Source organism: Phycodurus eques, chromosome 19 (genome assembly GCF_024500275.1).
Source record: "Phycodurus eques isolate BA_2022a chromosome 19, UOR_Pequ_1.1, whole genome shotgun sequence".
NCBI classification, from domain to species: Eukaryota; Metazoa; Chordata; class Actinopteri; order Syngnathiformes; family Syngnathidae; genus Phycodurus; species Phycodurus eques.
The window spans coordinates 7678844-7692672 of NC_084543.1; the positions used below are offsets into that span (position 1 = coordinate 7678844).

At 40.0% G+C, this 13829-nt stretch overlaps 1 protein-coding gene across 3 annotated transcripts in view; it reads left to right on the top strand.

The window, feature by feature from the left end:
* mpp2b (MAGUK p55 scaffold protein 2b) overlaps positions 1-13360 on the top strand; it is a 28102-nt gene extending 14742 nt beyond the window's left edge. For 2 of the 3 annotated variants that reach the window (XM_061706556.1, XM_061706555.1), the window contains 11 exons: positions 2340-2440; positions 4779-4931; positions 5191-5346; positions 5889-6116; positions 9047-9178; positions 9279-9381; positions 11038-11106; positions 12025-12186; positions 12274-12476; positions 12655-12783; positions 12857-13360. In XM_061706556.1, coding sequence (XP_061562540.1) covers positions 2340-2440; positions 4779-4931; positions 5191-5346; positions 5889-6116; positions 9047-9178; positions 9279-9381; positions 11038-11106; positions 12025-12186; positions 12274-12476; positions 12655-12783; positions 12857-13033 — 1613 coding nt within the window. In that variant the 3' untranslated portion in view covers positions 13034-13360. The other variant, XM_061706557.1, reaches the window with a different exon arrangement.
* Positions 13361-13829: the final 469 nt, after the last annotated feature.

Consider the following 13829-nt stretch of genomic DNA (forward strand, 5'->3'; position numbering starts at 1 on the left):
TGTATGTTGTCACATTTGTGCAGTATACGCAGCGAGAGTTACCCACAATGTGGCAAAAAGAAAAACCCTGATGTGATTAAAGGGAAATAGCCAGCGCTTGTAAACTGAGCCTGCTGCTCGGAGGTGCTCTGCCAGGTGCAAATCTGGCGCTCGCTCTTGCTGCGGCGGAACTGCTGCTGGAGGAGTCGAAACACAAAGAAAATACTTCACTCCAGAAGCCTCATGCAATTAGTTACTCAATTTACTTATGAAATTATCCTGTGAGAGGGCGGAAGGACTGTGTGGTGAATGATCAAGGTCGTCAGCTTCTGTCGCTGCTTGTCTGGCTTCCGTCTCGTCCTGAGGGGAAGCCAAGATGTGACTTGTGTCCTTATTCTGGCTTTGGGGGCCAGCTCAACATGTGGTACTGAACGTGCTTGTCAAAATGTAGAGCCAGAAAGTGAAGTGTGCCTTATTAAAATGCTTGTGAAATAGTGTAAATCACGCATTCTGAAATATAGTGGCGCGTCAATCACCTCATTTATTCTGTGTATGAAATGTGACCGACAGAAAGACATCAAATTTAGATGGCTGCTGAGTCTGTGTATCATTTGTTCCATTTTCAATTGGCCATGAAAAATAAAATGAAAGAAAAAGTGACTGATTGCTTTATTATTATTATTATTTTTATTTTTTCACCAAAACACGATAGAATGTCAGAGGCTTCGATCAAAAAAGGGTAAATGGAAAAACGGGCCACAGGACTGAATTTGATATTATTTAATTGGACGTGATCCTTAAAGTCCCTGTAAACTGAAAATAATTGTCTTCTAAATTTGACACGCCACAGAGGAGAGTGTTGTTAACAAACCTGCCAAATTTGAATGATTAAAAACAATATATAAAATGAGGCTTCAAAATTGTGAAAAATCAGGCCACGCCACACGATGGCTGTCGTGTCAGGCCCCCCCCCCCTCGGTCTTCTGTTTTCTCTCCATGACATGCGCACACTCATGGCCGACAACGAGGCGCTCTAAAACGGCCATGCCAGTGAACTAAAAATGCATTTTTGCAATGTAGGCATAGCTAGCTTGCTACTTACCCAATTCCAATGAAGGTGGGATGTTGTATAAAACAAATGAAAACAGAATGCAATGATATGCAAATCATTTTCAACCTATATTCAATTGAATACGCTACAAAGAAAATATATTTAATTTTTAAACTGATAAACTTTTGTTTTTTGCAAATATAAATATATATAAATATATATATATATATTTAGTAGATGCACATGATTGGCTTGAGCGGGCCAGAAAATATTATGCGGTGGGCCGTATTTGGTTCCTGGGCCTTGAGTTTGACACACGTGGTGTATGTAAAAGTCTGGTTTCAACTGTATGTTAGCCGTCACAATCAGTCTGGACCATGATCACGATCCATCAAATGATCCATCAGGACAAACATATTTGAGGCGTTACTGCAATTGGTTTCATGCATTACGTCGACACGAAAGAAGATTTTTATTTGTTTTGGTCTTAGATTTAAAAGCATGTAAAATAATCGGTCACTATTTTAATTTAGGATTTTTGATTGCCATTTAAAAATGATAAGAAGTTGTGATACATGGATTCTGCTTCACACACAAACCATGGTGTTTCCATTTCCTCTTCTTCTATTTGCATAATATGTTAATTTGGTGCTTTGAGGTGACTGGCTCAGTAAACAAAGGAAAATTAACCAAACTGTAAATGAGAACCACAAGCTGTAAAATTGAAGTTCCAGATTCATAATCATGTTTATATGCTTCCCTGTCTGCAGTGGGGTGTGTTGATATACAAGCGGAAGAGTGGTTAAGGCGATGGACTGCTAATCTGTTGTGTTCTGCACGCGTGGGTTCGAATCCCATCCTCGTCGGCAAATAGTGAAAAAAGCGTCTCCCTGACATACAAAGCTAAGCAAAATAAAGATGTATCACTTCAACATACTGTACTTCCTTGACACCAGTTCCTATTGAACCAGGGCTTTGGCGGCATCTTATCGCCTCTTAAGGAAGACCACAAAAAAAACGTGTTTTTCAGCAAACAGCTGGGAATGGGTTCCATAGGGGGGGGAAATGTGAGTAGATGAATTTATGAATAGGTAACTGCGAATAGCACAAGCATTTTGCCTCCATTGTCAGCTGACTACACAGCATGGCCTTGTTAGAATGAATGACAGACACGACGAAATACACCAGTCTATATTGCACATTAGAGAGTCTTAACAAATCACTGGCATGTCTCTTCAGTCTTCCTTTTTAGTTTGCGAAGAATTATTTTGAGATTTTTTCCCCTTGTGTGTTTTTGTCTTTGGTGCAGCCATGCATCAGGCTTTGGACACGCTGAGTGACAGCATCAGCTCCACAACCGCCAACGACCTGGACCTCATCTTCCTCAAGGGCATCATGGAGAGCCCAGTGGTGAGAACAAAATACAAAATGTGTCGCTGATTGTTGATAAACGTCAACACTCTCAACAACATTATTGAGTTGTTGTTTCAAAGTTAGAGTTATGTCATGTGATAATATAAAGAAAAAGACAATTGCCATGTTTGCAGCGATCCCCATGCTTGTCATTCTAATGAACTGCTGGAACAAAAGGTTATAAGGTTGTCAGAGAGCAGAGAAGCTCTCCTTGCCGTTTTTGACACGTGGCACAAGGTATTTTCTAATTAGGAGAGTGTCCAAGAGGTATTAGCAGACAACATTTGGCACTCATTTCTAGCGTTATTGTCACTAGAAGTAACTGAAGGTTTGTCATTATTAAGAACTCATTGAACTGGGATTTCTGTTTCTCCATTTATTGATAAAGCAGCCTTTGATGGATCAATGATTGACCTTTTACTATTTGGCAAGAATCCAAACATTGTGATTTCTGATTAAAATCCAATCCAATTTTCACATTTTTAATTGTTCATTTGACCGCACATTGACTTCACTTCTATGTCAGGCGAATCTCATTTAAATGATTGTAATTTGTTGTACTTATATACATTATCATACGATCATATTAATTTTTTTGCCTGCTTGAATACAGAATAAAAGTTGTATTTTGGATGTCAGTGTGAAGCTATTTAAATGTTGTCAGGCCTTTAACCAACACAGTTTAAAAAAATGTCTTGCAGTTCTGACATGTTGTCTTGGCCTAAACCTTCCCTCGGACGAGTGCGTACACATCCTGCTTTGAAGTCGATATTAAAATGTAATTTAACAGGGATGATGTAAACCCATTCTTGCCGTCTGGCTCATCACTTGCTCTACAAATTCACAGCAAAAGGTAATACCCTTGCATGAAGTTCCTCTTTTTGAAGTATTGGGTCAAAAACGAAATGGGCCCTGCAGTGGCAGACGGTCTTCTCAGCGGTTGTCCTCATATTCTGTCACTTTATTTGCCAAGAGCAAGGGCAGAAAAAAAAAAAAGTGCATGTGGTATCACAAATGCATTCAAGGAAAGACCTACGGCTGTACTTGGTTGTTTACAAAATGTATTCCTTCTAAATAAGGATGGCAATGTTTATTTCTAACAATGAACAGAGTAGCAAGCTGTTGTTGTCTCAATCCAGAAAGATGGGTAGATGGAGACTAATCTGCTCAGGCATGCTATGAGTAAAGGTGGATTGACGCAAAAGATTTTTTTTTTCCCCCAGGGTTATAGACACTCTTGACTCCAGTGGTGCATCCATAAACACTTAACAAGCTATTGCGTGCTGAGCCGCAGGATAAAAAGCTTCGGTGAATTGCATTGATTGCACCGACCGCGCTCACAATAGAATCAAGCAATCAGTCAAATCTGTAACGGTATGCAGAATCAACTAAGCATAACAAGAGACATCACTCGGGTTCTGACTTTTTCTCCAAGAGTTGGACACTTTTCACATTTCTTTGCCGGAAAAATGGTGCCCAATGTCTCCCGAACAAGCACGATTTGTAAAACAAGGCTTGCTGTTATGTACAGTATCAAGTGATTATGAGACTCGTGTCAATGATGTCATGAAATATCTTAACACTTACCGAGCCAGCAAATCGGTTTGCTCTGACATCACTGCCCAAAGCCACGAGGGGGCAGATTTCATTTTATTTATTTATTATTATTTTTTTTTCAGATTTACATTTTATACAAGCGGAAATGGATGGACTATAATCAGTAAACAATATACCTGCATTATTAGCAAAATGAAGTTGGTATTAATCTATTCCTTTCGAGATTCTGTAATTTCGCATGAGAGGGCTCACAAAGAGCCAGACGTTAACAGATTGCTCCAGCAGGTCACAATGAATTCTGCCAAAACAAGCTTGTTTCGATTCGCTCATAATGGCTGACCATTGTCATAGTCCACGCGTGGAAATAATAATTTTGCTTTGGGCTGAAGGAAATGTTGGATAGCCATTATCGTCTCATAAAGCATACGGCTTTTTGTATAATACGCTCGGTTGCAGTTTATCGAGAAAAAAATAATCTTACAATCGTGGAGCGAATAACTCATCATTTGCTTCAGGCCCCGGACCTGAAATATAGAAACCGTGGGTCCTTGACTGTAGAGGAGGAGAAAGTGAAAAATTCATGCCTCCTTGAAATATTAATGTTTCACAAAAAAACATGTACAGGACACAAGCTTGTGCTTAGTGTAGTGTTTTCGTGTCTTCTCTGTAATTGAATCTGCACCAACAGTCCAGCAAAAGACAGAAAATATACACACACTATAGATGCTGGCCAAAATTCGACTCACGTACCATCTGCTTTCTCCCCATAAAAACCAAGGCTCACGAGCGCTTTGAAGAGCCCAAGCTGGAAGCCGTGAGGGAGAACAACGTGGAGCTGGTCCAGGACATCCTCAAGGAGCTCGACCCTCTGGCACACAGGAGCCAAGCGGCCGACGAGCTGGTCCGCATCCTGAAGGAGCCTCACTTTCAGGTTTTTAAATAGGGGCTCTAAATCTCACTGCAAACTGTGCTTGCAATGAAGAGGCGTGCGGGGCTAGACCGGAGTTTATGCTTAATGGCCCGTGCTGTGCCGCCATCGATATGATTGATTTGGAGCTCCTGTAGGCTTCACAGTAAAGTGAGCTCAAGCCACAGCATCTTTGTATTTGCATCGTAGCACGATATTGCTATCATCTCATTGCAATCCCCCACATTTTCTGTCACCCCCCCCACACACCCTCCCACTAAAGTCTCTGCTGGAGACGCATGATTCTGTCGCCTCCAAAAACTACGAGACTCCTCCACCCAGCCCTTGTGCCTTCATGGACGCAGCCCTCAACAACCAACCCGTGCCCCCTGACGCCGTAAGGATGGTGGGCATACGCAAGGTGTCTGGTGAGCACCTGGTGAGTTGTCGATAAATAAGCTCATGCTGAAAATATGAGGAACGATCAATGAAACAACCCAATAAAATGAGATTGGAATTTTCCACACACGCTGCTGAGTAATGAGGATTTTGTTTTGTTGCCTTGAAAAAGAAGGGAAACAAGATGTTTCCCACCTCGTGACACATAATAGAGAGGATTTATCTGAAGTCAGTTCATTAGCTTGTGAATCAATACTGAAAGTCTCATTGCCAAGTACAGCAATTCCTCTCTTTTATACCTTAAAATACAGTAATCCCCCGTATTTCTGTTTTTTCTTTCTGTGGAGCCTATCCCCAGTAACTCGCAGAAAAACTCCCCTTTTAGTGTTTTTTTTTTCTTGTGCTCTTTCTGAAACACCCTAAGATGCCACAAGATGCCGCCAAATCCTTGTGACAATAGGAACGTAGTATAGTAACTGGTGTCAGGGAAATATGTGAAAGCAAATAACTGAATTGAATTACTGTACTGGAGTTTATTAAGCAAATGCATTTTGCTCAGCGTGAAACGCTTGTGTGTAAAAGGGAGTGACGTTTCGCGTGGAGAGCGGCGAGCTCGTGATCGCCAGAATCCTCCACGGTGGCATGATTGACCAGCAAGGTCTGCTCCACGTGGGCGACATCATCAAGGAGGTGAACAGCAAGGAGGTGGGCAACGACCCCAAAGTGCTGCAGGAGATGCTGAAGGAGGCGAGTGGCAGCGTGGTACTGAAGATCCTGCCCAGCTACCAGGAGCCCCACACACCCAGACAGGTCAGGCCGTACAACCAGATCTTGTCCACGACTATTGTCTGGAATCTTAAGTAGGACAAACTGATCACTGTATGGCATCTTTTAGCACAGCGGTCCCCGTCCTTTTTGCTAAATCACAGACCAGTTTCTCAGAAAACAATATTTTAGCAAAAAAATACATCCAAACAAATGATTAAAAACACAAGTCACCGTTACACTGAATGTATTTGTTGGAGTTATTTGTTACCATTCAGTGAGCTGGTCCCATCTTGGGGTAATTGGAAACAATGACACACAACGTGTGTTACTGTAATTTCTCGTGTGTAATGCGCAAATGGAAAAAACTTTAACATTTTATAAATGTATGCCGCCATCTAGTGGTTATGAAAAAGCTGTACACTTTCATTCCAAAATGCCACCGTCACCTAGAGGTTATGAGAAAGGTGTACACTTTTATTCTGATATACCACCGCCACCTAGTGGCTATAAAAACGGTGTAGCCTACACTTTCATGAGAATATGACAGGGGTACGTACGACTACTATGTACAGTTGTGCTCATAAGTTTACATACCGAATTTGTGAAATATTGTGGGTTTTTTTTTTTTAAATATGACTGATGACTGAACAACAACCATCATTAATTTCTTTATGGTTATGTTTTGTTTAATGATAATGCTTTTCTGTAATGCTTGACTGTTTAATTTGAATCCCATTAAAATAAAAATTAGATGTGTTTCGCCTAGCCCTTCCTGTTTTCTTCAAAGAATTGTACCCATCTCACAAATTCTGCCTGGGTAATCAAACATATGAGCACAACTGTGTGTTTTCTCATTTACTAAATAAAAGGCAAGGCTGGGAATTTAAAAATAAGAGCCAGCAAAGAAAAAAAAAGTATTATGTGTTCAAATAAAGTGCTTAACTTCAGAATAATTATTTGAAAAAAATCTAACAAAATACAGACAATACATGTTTTGATCATGAGGGGAGAAGCAAAATCCTGCATTATAAAAATGCATTATACATAGGTAGAAGGGTTTTCCAGAATTCTGAGGTCGACTTTGGGGGTGTGTATTATATATGGGTGAGCATTATACACGAGAAATTACGGTACTTCTTTTTGTCATTTTGTTTTGGTCACCATCATTGCAGAAAATCCTGCTTTTTAAAGATAGGCTGTTGGAAATGGAGACAAGGAATGTATTAATCCAGGCTTGTCTTTTAATGCATTTTAATCCATCTGCGGTCCCTTCTCCAGGTTTCCTATTTCTCGACAAATGGGGTTTTTACTTTTTCCTTGCCGGATTGGGGTGTCTAGATCAGGGGATGTCGACAAGCTTTGCCAACTTTGGGCCTGTGAAGTCCTTTGAGACTCTTTTGTGATTACGGGCTATACAAATAAACTTGATTTGAGGGCTTTATTGCTTCTTTTGCCAGCCTGTCTCAACATATTATGTCGAGCTGCCTTGGTACGTGAGAATCACCTGTAGCGATAAACCCTTGTTTGAAGTAGGACTATTAATATTGTCTCTAAATTGTAGCTCACTTTTTCTTGGAAGTTGTCAGCTCGTCTAATCATTTGACGTAAATTCTCCAAAGACGTTCACTTTTTTCCCCTAACTAATTTTTGCTAGCTTCCAGGCTTACTTTTTTACGACAGTATCACATGACCGAAACGAGCAGTTTGACATGGTACAGAAGCACAGGCGGATGCACATGATTTTCAAATTAAAACTTCCTTCAGACTCTGATGATCAATAAAATATTTGGGTTCAGTCTCTCTGTAAAGGTCGCGGACCGTTGATGATCTTTGATCTTTTTGTGTGCTGGGCCCAAGAAATAGCATAATGGCACACGTCATTTTTGAACGGTTTCAGAAAACAAGAAAAAAAAACACTGTGCGGGATTCCCATGACCTGGATGAAAGTCTACAAAAACATAAATGTTTTTTTTTTTTTATTATTATTTTTTTTTTAATGCTATTAGGCCACCGAAATCTATTCCATAGTGAGGTGTTTTAAGTGACATTGGTTCCAATATCTGAATCTTTTTTTTTTGCGTCACTTAACCAAATGCAAAGTGAGATTTGAATGGATCAGAAATTGCAGTTTACAAAACAGACAGCGACTCAATACACACGACACTGGAGTCGTCATCTGACATTTAATCTCATGTGTTCAGATATGCAGCGAGTGTTTCATTATTAGCATTTTCAGCGCTGGCACTGAAGAGGAAAACGGCTTCCAATTGTGTTTTGTCACCCAATGAACATCAGCTTTACAAATCAATGGTCTGCTAAAAAAGGATGTTTTCCTCCGTAGCAGAGACTCCATCGATGTTCCTCTCATATTACCATGATTTAAGATATTGATCTTAGCCCCGGGGACATTTTCTATTCTAGTGACATTTCTTGAGAAAAAGGGGGCTGTCAGGGGTGCCCTCAAATGTCCCAAATGTTAAACATAAACTCATTTCAATTGTAATTATTTCTAAAGGTACTGTTTAATAGCTTTGCATGTTATACAGCTGATCGTAATCTCAGTGTCTGAAACATCCCTCTCCTCGCTGAGCTCACACCTTGAGCTGAAACCTCTCAAACGTTGTTGAAACTCAACGGCTGATACACACACAGCAGTGTATTTTTTTATTTATATTTTTTTAATAATGATCATACATCACTGGAGTATGAGAAAAGGCGTCAAGTGCAGAAGGGGGAGGGAATGGTTTCCATGGCTACGCATTTTGGCTCTCTCGCTCTCACTTTCTCTCCTTGTTCCTCTGATGCTGTCCTGTCTTTGAACGTTGTGGTTATGAGCTGTAAGTGCCCAAATGAATAACGCTCAGTCTTGAGACAGAGGTATTCATTTAACGGTATTTAAAACCCGTGCGAAGGGCATGCCCGTTTGTTTTGAATTCTCTTGGACATAATCCCAAATGTCCTCCTCATTCCAGGCTTTTGTCAAATGTCACTTTGACTACGACCCATCCCACGATAACCTGATTCCATGTAAGGAGGCGGGACTTAGCTTCTGCAGTGGAGACATTCTGCAGATTTTCAACCAGGAAGACCTGAACTGGTGGCAGGTCAGACCCAAACTCACACACGCACACACGCACAGAGTTATTCAACGCAACAGGGGATCTTAAGGCCTGCTGGCCTGTTTGTTGCTGATCTCTTTCGCAGGCCTGCCACATTCAGGGAGGTAGCGCAGGTTTAATTCCAAGTCAGCTCCTGGAGGAGAAGAGGAAAGCGTTTGTGAAACGAGATCTGGAGCTCGTTACTACAGGTAGGACCTGGGCGACACGCCTCTCTTCTCGGCGGCTCTCGGGCGAACAGAGAGAAACGCTTCCAATTATGCAGATTTGACCCCATGCTGCATAAACACGCTGGGAACAAAGACAACATCTGTTCCGCTCAGCATCATGCATGCATTTCACCCATGCTGTCACCTCTCCGGTCTGCATGTGAGCGCTTGGAGAGGTGACAAGCTGCTGGTTTTTATACTTCGCAATCAGCCTCGTGAGGATTGGCGATTGTTGATCAATACTCATCTTTTCGCAAATAAAAAGGAGGCACGTTCCTTTAGCGCACGGGTGGGGAACGTATGCAGCCTACCGAACATTTACTAAACTTTTACTTTAGCAGGTGTCATGTATTATTTATTGCGGTAAGTTAATATTTTGATTTACTAGAAATAATAAAATAATGCAGATTGGTAAAATGGACAATTTCAAATCTACTGTACACAGAGCACATTTTTATTTATTTTATGAAATAATTGGTTAATTAATTTACTGTGAAGAATAAAATAAAAAAAACATCAGTAAAATAAACAATTTCTTAATAAACTGAACACATTTTTCATGTATTTTATCAAATAATTAATTATAATATAATAATTATAATATAACATTATTCAATTAAACAATTTCACATATACACTGAGCACATTTCTATTTATTATGTTGAATAATTTACTGTAATAATAAGAAATATTAAACAATTTCACATAGCCACTGAACCATTTTTATTTATTTTATTACTAACTCGTTAATTCATTATCATTAATTATAAATACAATTTTAAAAAACATTTTATTTTTAATATTTGGCGATCATTCTGTCAGAGGTTATGTTTTATAGCAGGGCTGGGAAAAGTATGGCACAGCGTTACATTATCAAGAGTCCTGTAACATTTTTCTCCCCAAAAATTGATAAATAAAACTCTATTTATTTTTTCATTCATTTATGACAACAGTTGATTAATTGATTTCTCTTACATAATAAAATGTTTAAACATTTTCATATTTATTAGATTTAAAAATATATATATTTAATTAAATTAATTATAAATAATAACTTTCCAAATCAGAATGGATCATTTTGTTAAAACCATTTGATGTGTTATTGACACATTTTAACTAACAAATGAGCTGGCCCGTCTGTCTGTTTTGAAAATCAAATGTGACCTCTGAGCACAACAACAACAACAAAAAAAAAAAAAAAAAAAAAACTTTGCCCAGCCCTGTTTTAGATTCATGGGTTGTGTGCAGTCAATAACAGAGACAAAAGCTGCGGTGAGTCATAGAATTGCACTCCACCTTCTGGAGAACAACTCAATGACATAAGTGCCCTTGGAACCACAGAGGGACATCATCATCGTCCACGCTTCATCCAAAGCCAACAATGGTTTGAATTGCCCATTCAGAATATTGTCAATATAGTTGTATTGATATTGCCAAATGTTTTTGGGCAGCTATAAACACAGGTTTATGCCTCTCCACAAAAGACATTATTCCTTGTATCTAACAAGACAACAAAGGGACATTCACAGAGTGTTTGTATGGCGCCATCGAGTGGTCACATCTGCTTACAAACATGTTACTAAGTATTGAAATGGTTGACCAAAACAAGAATGTTCAATGTGTTTGGGTTTCTCGCAGGTCCTCTGTGTGCTGGTGTGGGTGGCAAGAAGAAGAAAAAGATGATGTATTTAACCACCAAGAATGCAGGTACAAACGGGGGGTCCGCAAGAAAAATTGCCAGGGAATTATTACATTGTAACTTTTAAAAACAGTGCACACCTACATATGGGGACGGGTACACTGATAAAAATAAACATAATAAACCAATTCATTCTTTGGGCTGATTTAAAGCTCTGATATGATTGTGACATATCACATCAATCTGATTTGTTTTTTTTAAAAGTTGGTGGGTTTTGTAATTTAGAGGAATAAACTTCTCTTTTATTTGAGAACAAAATACTTTTTTTAGCGAATATAGTCCTTTTCATTTTTTAAATGTACTTGTTAAAATATCATACTTTCTTCCCTCGTTAAACTTTGACTCTAATATCATAATATTGCACATTTTTCTTGAAGAAATTCAATATATTTTTTTCTGTAAAGCACATGTCACCAACACCACATAGCCCGCGACGTCCCGTGAGTAGCCCGCAGGCCTGTTCTAGAAATAACTCGCCAGTGAGGGAACATTGTAATTTCCTAGGGATGTTTTAGAAGTGATCATTTGAAAATGGAAAAACTTGCAGACTGATAAAGTGTAACCGATTGTTTTTCAATAAGTTTTCTATCTTGTTAAATAATTGCTGTGAGAAATACATTACAGTTACAATTATGTGTCTTCACATAGATCGATATCATTAATAATAATAACATAATTCAAGGGAATTTGATCAAATTTGTTATTTCAGAAGTGTGTATCAAACTTGTAAACCTTTGCATGAATCAGTACCGAAGTAGGTCTCAGTTTCAAAAAGGTTGGTGACCCCTGCACTAAGAAATATGATTTGTATTTTTATTGTGACATTATGACTTTTTAATTTCTGCGGCATTTAGGGGTGTTCCCTGGACCAAAACCATACGTAGTGCTCACAATCACATTCCTCATCAATGGTGTCTCTTTGAAAGAATTTGATCGGCACGAGTTGCGGATCTATGAAGAGGTCGCCAGGGTGCCGCCGTTCCGGAGGAAGACGCTGGTCCTGATTGGTGCGCAGGGCGTCGGCCGTCGCAGTCTGAAGAACAAGCTGCTGGTGTTGGATCCCCAGCGCTACGGCACCACCATCCCTTGTGAGTGCAAATATACACCAGCTGACTATATGCCACGTCCTGACCATTTAGTTTCATGTCAGAGCTTTCCACTTTTTTTGCTGCAAGTCACCACCAGAAAACCAAAGGTGGACGAGCGAGACGGTCAGATGTATTCCTTCATGACACGTAGCGAAATGGAGGGCGACATCAAAAACGGACGTTTCCTGGAGCACGGCGAATACGACGGGAACTTGTATGGTACGAAAATCAACTCCATACACGAGGTGACGGAAACGGGAAAGATCTGCATCCTGGACGTAAACCCCCAGGTAGAAGAATCACGCGCTGCACGCCAAAAATTTGGGATAGTCGGCTTTTCGGGGGAAATTTCTAAATGAGGCTAAAAATGCTACCTTTACAAGTTAACCCGATTAGACCTCAAAACTTTTGAATGCGCTGTGATGCAACCACAATAATCCCTCCTATGCAAATATGCATTTTCTCAAGGCTCTTAAAGTCCTGCGGACGTCCGAGTTCTTGCCCTACGTCGTGTTCATCGAGGCTCCAGATTTTGAGGTCCTCAAGGCCATGAACAGGTCGGCAATAGAGTCAGGAGTGGTGACTAAACAATTAACGGTGAGTGGAAATATTCCGAGTAAGTAAAAGACGACCTGGTGGCCAATCCTCCCCGTCGATGTGTTGCCTTCAGGACTCGGAGCTCAAGAGGACGGTGGACGAGAGCGAGCGCATCAAGAGGGCCTACGAACATTACTTTGACCTCTGTATCGTCAACGACGGCCTAGAAACAACATTCCGACTTCTGCGCTCCGCCATGGAAAAACTGTTAAACGAGCAGCAGTGGGTGCCTGTCAGCTGGGTCTTTTGAGTGTCCGAGCAGAGCGGCAGAATGGCGGACCACGTAACTCCCGCTGCGACGTTCTGGGGCGGAAACGTGAAGTGGTGTCTTTGGACAGACTTGGTGTTGTCTTTAATTTGTCATCTGTTGATATTGAAAAGGATCTAGAGTTGGCGCTTGGATTTTCGTGCAATTGTGTGAGTGGGTGTGTGCTTATTGCAAACTTGTTAATAGACGTATAGAGTAGGGACGTAAGTATAATTTGGCCCATTGTGCGGGACTAATTGTTGATGGCAGTTTTCCCCCCACTATTTGTTCTTGCACTGATTAAAAAAAAAAAAAAAAAAAAAAAAAAAAGGGTCATAATTGCTTTCACATGCAACAAGATGGCAGCCAATCAATACTTTACTTTTGGACAACCCTCACGTCAACATATATTGAACAAAAATAGAAATGCAACACTTTTGTTTTTGCTCCCATTTTTCATGAAATGACTCAAATGTCTGAGATTTTTTTTTTACGACGTAAACAGAAGGCCAACTTCTCTCAAATATTGTTCACAAATCTATTTTCAATTGCCTTTCCTGCACACATAAAGATGAAATAAATAAAATAAATCTGTGTCAGTCAGTGAGCAGTTCTCCTTTGCCGAAATAATCCATCCACCAAAAATCCAGGTGTGGCATATCCAGATGCTAATAAAACAGTAAGATTATTGCACAGGTGTACACACACACACACACACACACACAAAGGTAACTGAGCTGGTTTCATCTTGGTTTTGTCTCTTTTTCCCCCAAGCATGGCAAACACCAAACACCTTATG